The sequence below is a fragment of the Tachypleus tridentatus genome, chromosome 3, assembly GCF_004210375.1.
Source record: "Tachypleus tridentatus isolate NWPU-2018 chromosome 3, ASM421037v1, whole genome shotgun sequence".
In the NCBI taxonomy this organism is placed as follows: Eukaryota; Metazoa; Arthropoda; class Merostomata; order Xiphosura; family Limulidae; genus Tachypleus; species Tachypleus tridentatus.
This window is the reverse complement of record NC_134827.1, coordinates 118,724,738-118,740,220: the sequence shown is the minus strand read 5'-3', so window position 1 is coordinate 118,740,220 and position 15,483 is coordinate 118,724,738. Positions and strand designations below refer to the sequence as shown.

At 32.2% G+C, this 15,483-nt stretch overlaps 1 protein-coding gene across 1 annotated transcript in view; it reads right to left on the bottom strand.

The window, feature by feature from the left end:
• Nucleotides 1-250: 250 nt before the first annotated feature.
• Nucleotides 251-15,483, bottom strand: part of LOC143247861 (uncharacterized) — a 64,194-nt gene continuing 48,961 nt past the window's right edge. Inside the window, exon 4 of the mRNA XM_076496416.1 lies at nt 251-734. Within this exon, the coding sequence (XP_076352531.1) occupies nt 543-734 (192 nt within the window). The 3' untranslated portion in view covers nt 251-542. The remainder of the gene's footprint in view (nt 735-15,483) is intronic.

Genomic DNA, 15,483 nt, shown 5'->3' with positions numbered 1-15,483 from the left:
GTACTTTCACAGAACCTGACATTGGCCTGATTATCCAATTGTACCACTTTGGTTTACACATGATCTTTGTGTCATACCTTTAGAAATGTTTTAAAAGCAATAAAACTTGTGTTTATATTATCACAATTCACACAAGAAGTTTCTGTATCAAAATAATCTTGCGAATGTTAAATCTTTGTAAATACTGTCCTTATGAATAAATGAAATTATAACAAGTGTGAGATGGTCAGTTTAAGACAGCACAAAATAGTATATTGTAACACCAAGCTCTATTTGTTAACTATTTACAGAACTGCCAAATGGTGCTAACAAAGAGATTAGTAGTAAAGAAATACATCTCTACAAACAGTTACTGAGAAAAGGTTAAACTCTCTGTACAGTATGTGCACATTTTACAGATTTACTGAAAACTAAACCTTAAGTATATAATTACTGTGTTTATAAAGCTAAACTCTAACATTTCTCATTTGATTGGTCAGTCATCGATCTAAGATCAGTGTTATTTGATCTAAAGACTTTTCATCGTCACGATGCGGTGTGATTCACCCATCACCGTGGAGACAGTGCTCACATCTGATGAGGCCACTTTCATCACAGTTCATACATCGAAGGGCAACATAACCGATGTTAAAGTGATGCCTGTGATTCGCCGATTTCTTGCTACCCCCACAAAGGGGACATGGAAGGTAACGGAATCCCCCACATTGTTGACATACCCCTCCAACGGACATACGCTGGGAAGGTAAAAAAAATGTTTCATTACAAAATGGTTTGCTAACTTCAGATCGCTTCATTAAACATTGTTTACAACAATGAACATATATTGTTATACATTCCATTCCATACAACCATTGGTTAAATATTATTTACAATGAACTTAGAAACAACTTCTTATGTTATAGTCTGTAAACTTAGAAATGCTAATCTTTATATGTTTCATATTTCCTACACCATAATCACTGTTCAATTGAATTACACGATAAGTTTAGAATCAGTATACAAGTCATGTCAAATTCTTGGTTACAATTACAACCATCAAATATTTAACTTTCCCAAAGCCATTATTGTACTTACTTATTACATACTGTTATATTCTTATACTGTTATTATACTTACTTATTACATACTGTTATACAGTTATACTGTTATTATACTTACTTATTACATACTGTTATATAGTTATACTATACTGTTATTATACTTATTACATACTGTTATATAGTTATATTATACTGTTATTATACTTATTACATACTGTTATATAGTTATATTACACTGTTATTATACTTACTTATTACATACTGTTATATAGTTATATTATACTGTTATTATACTTACTTATTACACACTGTTATATAGTTATATTATACTGTTATTATACTTACTTATTACATACTGTTATATGGTTATATTATACTGTTATTATGCTTACTTATTACATACTGTTATATGGTTATATTATCACGGTTATTATGCTTACTTATTACATACTGTTATATGGTTATATTACACTGTTATTATAGTTATTACATACTGTTATATAGTTATATTACACTGTTATTATACTTACTTATTACATACTGTTATATAGTTATATTATACTGTTATTATACTTACTTATTACACACTGTTATATAGTTATATTATACTGTTATTATACTTACTTATTACATACTGTTATATAGTTATATTATACTGTTATTATACTTACTTATTACATACTGTTATATAGTTATATTATACGGTTATTATACTTACTTATTACATACTGTTATATAGTTATATTACACTGTTATTATAGTTATTACATACTGTTATATAGTTATACTGTTATTATAGTTATTACACACTATTATATAGTCATATTATACTTTTATTATAGTTATTACACACTGTTATATAGTTATATTGTACTGTTATTATACTTATTACATACTGTTATATAGTTATATTATACTATTATTATACTTATTACATAGTGTTATATAGTTATATTATACTGTTATTATACTTATTACATACTGTTATATAGTTATATTATACTGTTATTATACTTATTACATACTGTTATATAGTTATATTATACTGTTATTATACTTATTACATACTGTTATATAGTTATATTATACTGTTATTATACTTACTACATACTGTTATATAGTTATATTATACTGTTATTATACTTACTACATATTGTTATATAGTTATATTATACTGTTATTATACTTACTACATATTGTTATATAGTTATATTATACTGTTATTATACTTACTACATATTGTTATATAGTTATATTATACTGTTATTATACTTACTACATACTATTATATAGTTATATTATACTGTTATTATACTTACTTATTACATACTATTATATGGTTATATTATGCTGTTATTATACTTACTTATTACATACTATTATATAGTTATATTATACTGTTATTATACTTAGTTATTACATACCGTTATATGGTTATATTATACTGTTATTATGCTTATTACATAACTCGTTATATGGTTATATTATACTGTTATTATGCTTATTACATACTGTTATATGGTTATATTATGCTGGTATTTGTGCTTATTACATACTGTTATATAGTTATATTATACTGGTATTGTACTTATTACATACTGTTATATAGTTATATTATACTGTTATTATGCTTATTACATACTGTTATATGGTTATATTATGCTGTTATTATGCTTACTTATTACATACTATTATATAGTTATATTATACTGTTATTATACTTACTTATTACATACTATTATATAGTTATATTATGCTGTTATTATACTTACTTATTACATACTATTATATAGTTATATTATACTGTTATTATACTTAGTTATTACATACCGTTATATAGTTATATTATACTGTTATTATACTTATTACATACTGTTATATGGTTATGTTATACTGTTATTATGCTTATTACATACTGTTATATGGTTATATTATACTGTTATTATACTTATTACATACTGTTATATGGTTATATTATACTGTTGTTATTGCTTATTACATACTGTTATATGGTTATATTATACTGTTATTATGCTTATTACATACTGTTATATGGTTATATTTGTTGTTATGCTTACTTATTACATACTGTTATATGGTTATATTATACTGTTATTATGCTTATTACATACTGTTATATGGTTATATTACACTGTTATTATACTTATTACACACTGTTATATTATACTGTTATTATACTTATTACATACTGTTATATAGTTATATTATATTGTTATTATACTTACTTATTACATACTGTTATATGGTTATATTATACTGTTGTATATTAGCTTATTACATACTATTTATATGGTTATATTATACTGTTATTATACTTACTTATTACATACTGTTATATGGTTATATTATGCTGTTATTATGCTTACTTATTACATACTGTTATATGGTTATATTATACTGTTATTTATGCTTATTACATACTGTTATATGGTTATATTATACTGTTATTATGCTTACTTATTACATGCTGTTATATGGTTATGTTATACTGTTATTATGCTTACTTATTACATACTATTATATGGTTATGTTATACTGTTATTATGCTTGGTTATTACATACGGTTATATGGTTATATTATGCTGTTATTATACTTATTACATACTTTGTTATATGGTTATGTTATACTGTTATTATGCTTATTACATACTGTTATATGGTTATATTACACTGTTGTTATACTTATTACACGCTTTTATATGGTTATATTTGTTATTATACTTTACTTATTACATACTGTTATATGGTTATATATTACACTGTTATTATGCTTATTACACTTGCTGTTATGTTATGCTGTTATTATGCTTATTACATACTGTTATATAGTTATATTATATTGTTATTATACTTACTTATTACATACTGTTATATAGTTATATTATACTGTTATATAGTTATACTGTTATTATAGTTATTACACACTATTATATAGTCATATTATACTTTTATTATAGTTATTACACACTGTTATATAGTTATATATTATGCTGTTATTATGCTTATTACATACTGTTATATGGTTATGTTATACTGTTATTATGCTTATTACATGGTGTTATATAGTTATGTTATACTGTTATTATAACTTATTACATTCTGTTATATAGTTATATTATACTGTTATTATACTTATTACATACTGTTATATAGTTATATTATACTGTTATTATACTTACTTATTACATACTATTATATAGTTATATTATACTGTTATTATACTTACTTATTACATACTATTATATAGTTATATTATGCTGTTATTATACTTACTTATTACACACTGTTATATAGTTATATTATACTGTTATTATACTTACTACATACTGTTATATAGTTATATTATACTGTTATTATACTTACTACATATTGTTATATAGTTATATTATACTGTTATTATACTTACTACATACTGTTATATAGTTATATTATACTGTTATTATACTTATTACATGGTGTTATATGGTTATATTATACTGTTATTATGCTTATTACATACTGTTATATGGTTATATTATACTGTTATTATACTTATTACATACTGTTATATAGTTATATTATACTGTTATTATACTTGTTACATACTGTTATATAGTTATATTATACTGTTATTATACTTACTTATTACATACTGTTATATAGTTATATTACACTGTTATTATAGTTATTACTTAGTTATATAGTTATATTATACTGTTATTATACTTACTTATTACTGTTATATAGTTATATTACACTGTTATTATAGTTATTACATAGTGTTATACAGTTATATTATACTGTTATTATACTTATTACATACTGTTATATAGTTATATTATACTGTTATTATACTTATTACATACTGTTATATAGTTATATTATACTGTTATTATACTTATTACATACTGTTATATAGTTATATTATACTGTTATATAGTTATATTATACTGTTATTATACTTATTACATACTGTTATATAGTTATATTATACTGGTATTGTACTTATTACATAATGTTATACAGTTATATTATACTGTTATTATACATACTTTGTAGGGACGTAGAAACTGTCTTAAATCTCCAGATTCATTTAACCTCTCCATTATTTCAGCATTCTGAAACATAAGTAATAATTACAATATGTATATATATATATAACTGTAAAAATACACTTGTAGAGTGGTTTTCAAAATCTACAGTAGGTAGTGATATATTTGTATGTAACACACACTGATTTATAGCTAACTCTTATACCACCGAATTTTGCTTAAAACAGTTCGATAGTGGTTCACTTCTGGAAATAACAGTTTGACTGTTACCTACCACACGTGCTTGTAACTTCTTTAAAGCACTGTCTGTCACCTACCACACGTGTTTGTAACTTCTTTAAAGCACTGTCTGTCACCTACCACACGTGTTTGTAACTTCTTTGAAGCACAGTCTGTCACCTTCCACTCGTGTTTGTAACTTCTTTAAAGCACTGTCTGTCACCTACCACTCGTGTTTGTAACTTCTTTAAAGCACTGTCTGTCACCTACCACTCGTGTTCGTAGCTTCTTTAAAGCACTGTCTGTCTCCTACCACACGTGTTCGTAACTTCTTTACAGCACTGTCTCTCACCTACCACACGTGTTTGTAACTTCTTTAAAGCACTGTCTCTCACCTACCACACGTGTTCGTGACTTCTTTAAAGCACTGTCCAGATCACCTGCCACACGTTAGCGTTTGTAACTTCTTTAAAGCACTGTCTGTCACCTACCACGCGTGTTTGTGACTTTTTTGAAGCGCTGTCTGTCGCTTACCACACGTGTTTGTGACTTCTTTAAAACACTGTCTGTCACCTACCCACGTGTTTTGGCTTCTTTAAAGCACTGTCTGTCACCTACCACACGTGTTTGTAACTTGGCTTTAAGACAGGATCTGTCACCTACCACTCGTGTTTGTAACTTCTTTAAAGCACTGTCTGTCACCTACCACACGTGTTTGTAACTTCTTTAAAGCACTGTCTCTCACCTACCACACGTGTTCGTAACTTCTTTAAAGCACTGTCTGTCACCTACCACTCGTGTTCGTAGCTTCTTTAAAGCACTGTCTGTCTCCTACCACACGTGTTCGTAACTTCTTTTAAGCACTGTCTGTCTCCTACCACACGTGTTTGTAACTTCTTTAAAGCACTGTCTGTCTCCTACCACACGTGTTTGTGACTTCTTTAAAGCACTGTCTGTCACCTACCACACGTGTTTGTAACTTCTTTAAAGCACTGTCTGTCACCTACCACACGTGTTTGTGACTTCTTTAAAACACTGTCTGTCATCTACCACATTCGTCTGCTATGTATAACATATAAAACTACGATTCACACATTCGTCTGCTATGTATAACATATAAAACTACGATTCAGTTCTTCTGTTCGTCTTATAAATATTTTTATATTTCTTTCGTAATTTAACACAAACTCTACAAATCGTAACTAAACACTTTTTGCGATATAAAAACTTTATTTAAATACCGGTGTTAACACACAAAATCTCCCAATACGATTCCGTAAACTGAGAGCCGTGTTCAGAATGTGAAACACTACAAGTCATTGTTCGTAATTAATATAACATGATGGATACAAAACATCCATGCCACCCAAAAGGAATTAATGACATTTTACGACACAGTGTGTTAACAAAAACAGTTTAATTAGCAGAGTTGATCTACCTATAACCTGAAGCCTGCGGTTGTGGAACGACAGGGTAGACCTTGTTAAAGGCCGCAGGAAGTGTGCAGATAATTTGATTGTGACCCATATCACGCGCTGTTCATTAGTCAGGCTCTGTTGCTAAGTCCACGTTTATCGTTCGAGTACAAGCATATAAAGACTTGATATAAAGAAAAAATCTCTGAGACGATATACTGTTAAAAAGAAATATTGTATACTAAACGGAGAGAATAATAAAAACCAAACATGTGAAACAGTTTTTATCAGACTTAGAGATTCGTTCAGTCAATTTCACGTTTAGCACGTGTCTAGTGGATCCTTCAGAAGTGTCAGTCCGAAAGTATCGTTAAACAACAATGATGTACAACTGATGATACGAGTCATTCTGATCTTCAGAAGTAATTATCATTATCCATGTGGATGTTTAGTCCAGTTTGATGTACAACTGATGATACGAGTCATTCTGATCTTCAGAAGTAATTATCATTATCCATGTGGATGTTTAGTCCAGTTTGATGTACAACTGATGACACGAGTCATTCTGATCTTCACAAGTAATTATCATTATCTATGTGGGTGTTTAGTCCAGTTCCTAGTGGACAGCTGCTCAGTTCGGCATTTAATTTTCGTAACTGTCCCTGTCACGCATTCAACAGGACAATGAGATGATCTTATTGATTCATAAACTGTCCCCACCACAAACATGACAAGACAGTGTGATGAATATGTAATTATCCTACAACTAGCCGGCCTGGCATGGCCAAGCGTGTTAAGGCGTGCGACCTCGTAATCTGAGGGTCGCGGGTTCGCATCCCCGTCGCGCCAAACATGCTCGCCCTTTCAGCCGTGGGGGCGTTACAATGTGACAGTCAATCCCACTATTCGTTGGTAAAAGAGTAGCCCAAGAGTTGGCGGTGGGTGGTGATGACTAGCTGCCTTCCCTCTAGTCTTACACTGCTAAATTAGGGACGGCTAGCACAGATAGCCCTCGAGTAGCTTTGTGTGAAATTCCAAAAAACAAACAAAACAAAACAAAATCTTACAACTAGCCGTGTTACAGGAGTAACAAAACACAGTGTAATGAACGTAACAAAACAAACAGATTGGAAGCTAAGTCAAGTATACAGGTTTTTTGTGTGTGTTTATAACGCGTTTTGTATCCACGAAACATCCATAGTTACGCCACTGACCCGAAGTTTATTAAACAAATTTAACGATTTTTAAAGTAGGTTAGTGAACTATACACAGATCTGTTAGTGGGACACACTGTTAGAAATAAAGGTTCAAGTTGGTTCTGCTGTTCAAAAAAACCGGTTCCTAATGTGCTGGATGGCGCCACTTTGGAAGGTGACTAACCGGTCGTTATGGGAAACAACCGTCGAAACCTAGAGTGACTGATGAACGTCAGGCTTGGAATGTACTGAGATCAACATCTGACAAGAGGATAAACCAGTACCAGTCACCACTGGTTTGACTGGTGTCAGACTAGACAGATTAATGGTTACAGATCAATCTTGACCACCACTTAAGATTGTCTATTCAAGATGTTTTTTGTCAAATACTGCTACTAAGATATTTGTATTTATAACAGTTTGTTATCTTCCCAGTTTCCTTAAGATCTAGACAACATGTCAAGTTTAGTACATTCTGGTAATAGAATAGTAATAGATGAATACACAGAGGACCCAGACAGTTATGAAAAAATTGAGCTAGATTATGTACATTCTGGTAATAGAATAGTAATAGATGAATACACAGAGGACCCAGACAGTTATGAAAGGATTGAGCTAGATTATGTATATTCTGGTAATAGAATAGTAATGGATGAAGACACAGAGGACCCAGACAGTTATGAAAGGATTGAGCTAGATTATGTACATTCTGGTAATAGAATAGTAATGGATGAAGACACAGAGGACCCACACAGTTATAAAAGGACTGAGCTAGATTATGTATAACCTGATCATAGAATAGTAATGGATGAAAACACAGAGGACCCACACAGTTATAAAAGGGCTGAGCTAGATTATGTACATTCTGGTAATAGAATAGTAATAGATGAAGACACAGAGGACCCAGGCAGTTATAAAAGGACTGAGATAGATTATGTTCATTCTGGTAATAGAATAGTAATGGATGAAGACACAGAGGACCCAGACGGTTATCAAAGGACTGAGCTAGATTATGTACATTCTGGTAATAGAATAGTAATGGATGAAGACACAGAGGACCCAGACAGTTATGAAAGGATTGAGCTAGATTATGTACATTCTGGTAATAGAATAGTAATGGATGAAGACACAGAGGACCCACACAGTTATGAAAGGATTGAGCTAGATTATGTACAATCTGATAATAGAATAGTAATGGATGAAGACACAGAGGACCCAGATGGTTATCAAAGGACTGAGCTAGATTATGTACATTCTGGTAATAGAAGAATGGATGAAGACACAGAGGACCCACACAGTTATGAAAGGACTGAGCTAGATTATGTACAGTCTGATCATGGAATAGTAATGGATGAAGACACAGAGGACCCAGACAGTTATAAAAGGGCTGAGCTAGATTATGTACATTCTGGTAATAGAATAGTAATAGATGAAAACACAAAGGACCCAGACAGTTATAAAGGGGCTGAGGTAGATTATGTACATTCTGGTAATAGAATAGTAACAGATGAAAACACAGAGGACCCACACAGTCATAAAAGGACTGAGCTAGATTATGTACAGTCTGATCATGGAATAGTAATGGATGAAGAAACAGAGGACCCAGATGGTTATAAAAGGACTGAGCTAGATTATGTACAGTCTGATCATGGAATAGTAATGGATGAATAAACAGAAGACCAAGATGGTTATCAAAGGACTGAGCTAGATTATGTACAATCTGATCATAGAATAGTAATGAATGAAGACACAGAGGACCCAGATGGTCATCAAAGGACTGAGCTGGATTATGTACATTCTGGTAATAGAATAATGAATGAAGATACAGAGGACCCAGATGGTTATAAAAGGACTGAGCTAGATTATGTACAGTCTGATCATAGAATAGTAATAGATGAATAAACAGAAGACCCAGATGGTTATCAAAGGACTGAGCTAGATTATGTACAATCTGATCATAGAATAGTAATGAATGAAGACACAGAGGACCCAGATGGTCATCAAAGGACTGAGCTGGATTATGTACATTCTGGTAATAGAATAATGAATGAAGATACAGAGGACCCAGATGGTTATAAAAGGACTGAGCTAGATTATGTACAGTCTGATCATAGAATAGTAATAGATGAAGACACAGAGGACCCAGATGGTTATCAAAGGACTGAGCTAGATTATGTACAATCTGATCATAGAATAGTAATGAATGAAGACACATAGGATCCAGATGGTTATGAAAGGATTGAGCTAGATTATGTACAATCTGATCATAGAATACTAATAGATGAAGACACAGAGGACCCAGACATCCATACAATAATTGAGTTAGATGTTGAGATGTACATCCTGTTAATATCATAGTATCATAAAAAGTAAAATCAACAATAACCTAATGTCTTAGAAAAGCAAATTCTGAATATTTACCGCGAACCAGCTTCCTCCTACAAAAATCTGAGGAACCTGCACTGTATTGGTTCCTAACCGTTCGAGAAGTTCTCTCTGATGTGTGCGATTCATGAAGACGTCCCGCTCTTCGAACTTTACCAACAACGTCTGGAGAATGTTCCGGACACGTCGACACTCCTCAAATGTTTTCCTGATGATTCCCATTGTTGTGGTGTAGAGAACCACCCTTCCAGCTTCCTCCTGGGCATAGTTCTTCTGTCATACAAACACACAAAAAGAATGAATATTAGGCCTTATATTCCATGATAGTCATTCAATCCAACCCTACGTGAGTGTATACAAAGTGGAATAAGTAATACAAAGTACTTTTTTATGCTGTTTGTTACATTGATATGTGAGACTGATAGGGCAGAAAGGTATTGATTTTTAATTAACCAATTTCAATCGAATATTTTTATATTTCAGACATTTTTCACTTAAACCAGTAATGTGCAGCGAATAGTCACGTTAGCACGTCGTTCACGCTTTTTAAGGAAAAGCTTCTTGCTGAGAAAGTCTAGTCCAACAAAGCACCCAGTAACAGTTTAGTATACGAAAGATTTTAATCTGGAATTTCTTAACTAAAGTTTGAGGGCGTAGGAGTTCATGAACTTGCTAAGAACGTAGAAAAGTTTACGTACTTCAAAAGGTGTAGGTTATGTATGAATCATGTTTCACACTTATTACTGGTTAGTGGACAGAAAAAATCAGAGGGTTGTTACAAATGGAGTTCAATCAAGCTGTATTAATGTCAAAAATTGCGTACCTTAGGAATCAGTGTTAGGATCATTGCTTTCTTTGATTTACATTGATGACATAAATGAAGGAATGGTCAATAAATTATTTAAATCTGCTGATGACATTAAGGTCTTGGGAGTTACTGGTTGTGAAGAGGATGCTGCTGATTTACAAAAGGATTTAAACCATTTAGTGAGTTGAACAAATAAATGGTAGACGGGTTTTAATTATAATAAATGCAAGATAATGTATGTGGGTTATAATAATTTGAATTATAATTTAAATGGTAATAACCTTAACAGTATTATAAAGGAAGAGATCCTGATGTAGTGGTTGATGTGGCAACCTATTCTTTTTAATACATTATCACAGTAACATAATTTCTACGATTACCAGCATCTTGTAATATTCACTGAGAACTAGCAACATAATTTATCTATCATAAGCACTGTGTGTGTGTTCTTATAGCAAAGTCACATCGGACTATCTGCTGAATCCACCGTGGGGAATCAAACCCCTGATTTTAGCGTTGTAAATCAGTAGTCTTACCGCTGTACTTGACGTTGTAATTAGGACTAAGAAAGTGACATATAGTGTAGGCACGTCTATACGGGAATAATAATTGTACGTGTTCATAGTTATGTTTTTGATTTAACACTACAAGTAGACCAACAAGGAAGCTTTACCTTGTCAAATACAAAGGGAAGACGAGTACGAAACATTAAAGCTTTTTTTTTTTTTCAGTCAGGAAGAACAAAAAATTATGAGCGGAGTTAAAACTGACCGTACGAACGTAATTTCCAGACCACACAGACTTCAATATCTTTTTAAACAAGATACATTTGAACCTCGTAATCCGAGGGTCGTGGGTTCGAATCTCTGTCACACCAAACGTACTCGTCCTTTCAGTTGTGGGGGCGTTATAATGTGACGGGCAATTCCACTATTCGTTGATTAAAACAGCCCAAAAGTAGCCCAAGAGTTGGCGGTGGGTGGTGATGACTAGTTGCCCTCCCTCTAGTCTTACACTGCTAAATTACGGACGGCTAACGCAGATAGCCCTTATGTAGCTTTTCGCGAGATTAAAACAAACAACAAACCAACGATCAGCCTCTAAAGCAGCGATGTGGCCGCAACTGTGGTTAATGAAAACAACGTTGGTCACACTGTTAAAACAATTGAAATATGTTAGTTTAATCAAAGTAATTACATTTCATAAAACATTCAATGTGAAAATTGATGGGGTTCTCATCAACAAGTTTCGTGAAATTTGGCTTAATATCTATGTTCAATGAGCATCTTAGCTCTGCCTCTAAATTTATGTCAGTAAGCCGAGATCTGTATCTAGACTTGAGAAAAAATCTACCGTAGGAAATGTTGACTCACACACCCATGTGGTTCCAAACATCGAAAATAATTTTGAAATTGCTATCTTTAAATTTGGAAGACTTATCAGAATAGTGAGCCACATCTCTCTGATAGAACATTTTTGTTTACCTTTTATGTGTTCTACCTTTTGCAGTGTAGGCATGTCGTCTTCAAATTGGCCTGGCATGGCCAAGTGCGTAAGGCGTGCGACTCGTAATCCGAGGGTCGCGGGTTCGCGCCCGCGTCGCGCTAAACATGCTCACCCTCCCAGCCGTGGGGGTGTATAATGTGACGGTCAATCCCACTATTCATTGGTAAAAGAGTAACCCAAGAGTTGGCGGTGGGTGGTGATGACTAGCTGCCTTCCCTCTAGTCTTACACTGCTAAATTAGGGACGGCTAGCACAGATATCCCTCGAGTAGCTTTGTGCGAAATTCCCAAACAAACAAACGTCTTCAAATCACGCTTATCCAAAGACAAAAAAAAAATGTAATTTCTTTACTGAAATTTCCTAAGTCAAATTAAAATGGATCATGCAAAATTCAAATATCATTTTCAAATTTTTTAAAATCGGAGAAACGTGTCAAATCATTATTTTGTAATTGTTCCACAAGAAAGTTTAGCTTTAATTAAAATTCATGTATAGGCTATGATTGCTCGCTTGTTATTTTACGTCTTCCCTGAAGCTTCGTATTCAAATTATTCAAGTGAGCCATTATGTCGTACAGAAAGTACAAATCACACTGTCGTGACAAAGTTTCAGTTTTCATGATTCTCTCTTATTTGAGGAAATAAGGAAGTAAATCGTTTCAAGACTTCCCTTTACTTAACCATCTTACATTTGCAAAACCCGTAAGATCATCAAACGTACATTCACTGCTTTTCTTCAGAGACTCAACAAACTGTCGATGGATGAGAGAGCTTCCACTTCTAATATAATTCACGATTATTACAACAATGTCCATCAATCTTTTCAATTCATCACTTTTACACATCTGAGCACAAAATTTCCTGAAGCAAAATACAATAGAAAGATGGCAGTGTAGACTTCATATTATTTTCAATTAAATGATGCTTCGAAAGAGAAACAAATCTAATTTGACCCCAGTCATGGTGGGAGCACCCTTTGTTGTGACAGAAACCAGTTTTTAAATCCACACTGAATTTTTTGACATTTGAAGAACATTATCAAGATGTTTTTCCACATGTTCGATCTCTTAATCCACAAAGACCAAGAATTTCTTACATTACTTGAAGATCTGAAGTCACATATCGAACCCAAAATATCAACTGTGGAGTGTTACTAACATCTGTCGACTCATCTAGTGCTAAAAAAAAGATACAGTCTTTTAGTTCTTCAAACAACTGATTTTCTATGTCTTTCACTAACTCTAGTATTCTGAGGACAATTGTTCTTTGAATTCATTGCAAATTACTTACCTTTTGAAGAATATGATCTTTTTATTTTTGAATCATAATTCTCCAACAGAGTTTTAATCACAATCAATATTTCTTGTACTAAAATCTTTTTAGGCTTCCCTTTTGTTCATGAAGTTGTGCTTTCAGACAGCTAATTTCATTCATACGATTTCAGCTCTCAACTGGAAATTTTACATCTAATTCGTTGTGAAAATTGTTAAAGTGTTGCTTAAGGTTGTACACTTTATTATTCCTAAAAACTATGTCACACAAAAGACACACTGACTTATTATTTGCTTCAATTACTACAAATTTCAACTTTCATTAAATTCACGTTTCACGTTTTTCCAGTCACTCGCTATTCTGTTTTCGTCAGTAATGCCAGAATCAATTAAACTGTTTTATTTTCTGAGCGTTCACCATCATCTGGATTATTTTGTTTTCTAATTATCCATTTATCCATACTATGTGATTAAAACAAAATATAGTTAAACACTTGTAAGTTGTACAATACAAATATGTTTGCAAGCGTATGCTGCAGAACGCACACTCGATAACAAACATCTAAACCAGACTGACATTACAAAATGGGCAGTCTGTGGCAGTGATAAAGCACGCGACATTATCGATGACGTGAAGCAGTGCAGTTGCTGATTGCCAAATTTGCGACATAAAATAAATGATGTAAATAGTTGATTCCTAAACTCGAGCTGGCCACAATTGTGCTATCCACTGGCCACATGTGGCCAATAGCCATGAAGTTCCTCACCTCTGCTCTAAAGCCATCCAAGCAGTGTGCTGTCGCTAACGGTATGGCAAATAGGATTTTAGGTTTATATACTTAAGTCTTAAAAAGGCTACACTTTCATTGTTTAGGTCACTGGTTAAATCATTTTTGCAGTATTGTGTTTTGGGATCCTTACCTTAGGAAAGACACTGACTTGCTAGAAAGGGTTTAGACAAGTGTTACTAGAATAATAGTCTGGATGAAGGGGTTGTCATATGGAGATAAATAAAGGTCCTTAAAACTGTTTTCTCTTGAAAAGAAGAGTTAGAAGGATCTGATTGAAGTGTTTATTCATCTTTAACAGCGAGAATTATAGAACTAGGAAACACAAACATATATTTTATCAAGGTAGAAACTGTCTTCAGGTAAAACAATTTTATTTTATCAAATACGGTGTTTGGCCTGTGAAATGGATTACCTTAAGATGTTGTGGAAGCAGTAAATTTGAGTAAGTTTAAAAGAAAGCTTGATATATGAATATGAATAATAATGGTTGGCTTTACATTTTTAAAATAATATACATTTTTTGGTTTGGCTTAGAGAATGGACAGCCGAGATGGACCAAGAGGTGCCTTATTGTCACTAAACGTTATGTAGAATCATATTTCACACTAAGCTTGGATAATGTATTAATTATATGTTACACTGAGCTTGAAGTGTATAATAGATCGTATTTTACATTAAACTTAAAGAAAATAAAAGATTTCTTAATACCGTAGAAAGACAGAATTATTATTCATTGTTGAGCTCAAAGAAATAAGTGGATAAATAAATGTAATTCCTGTAGAACATATCATACCCTTAAAA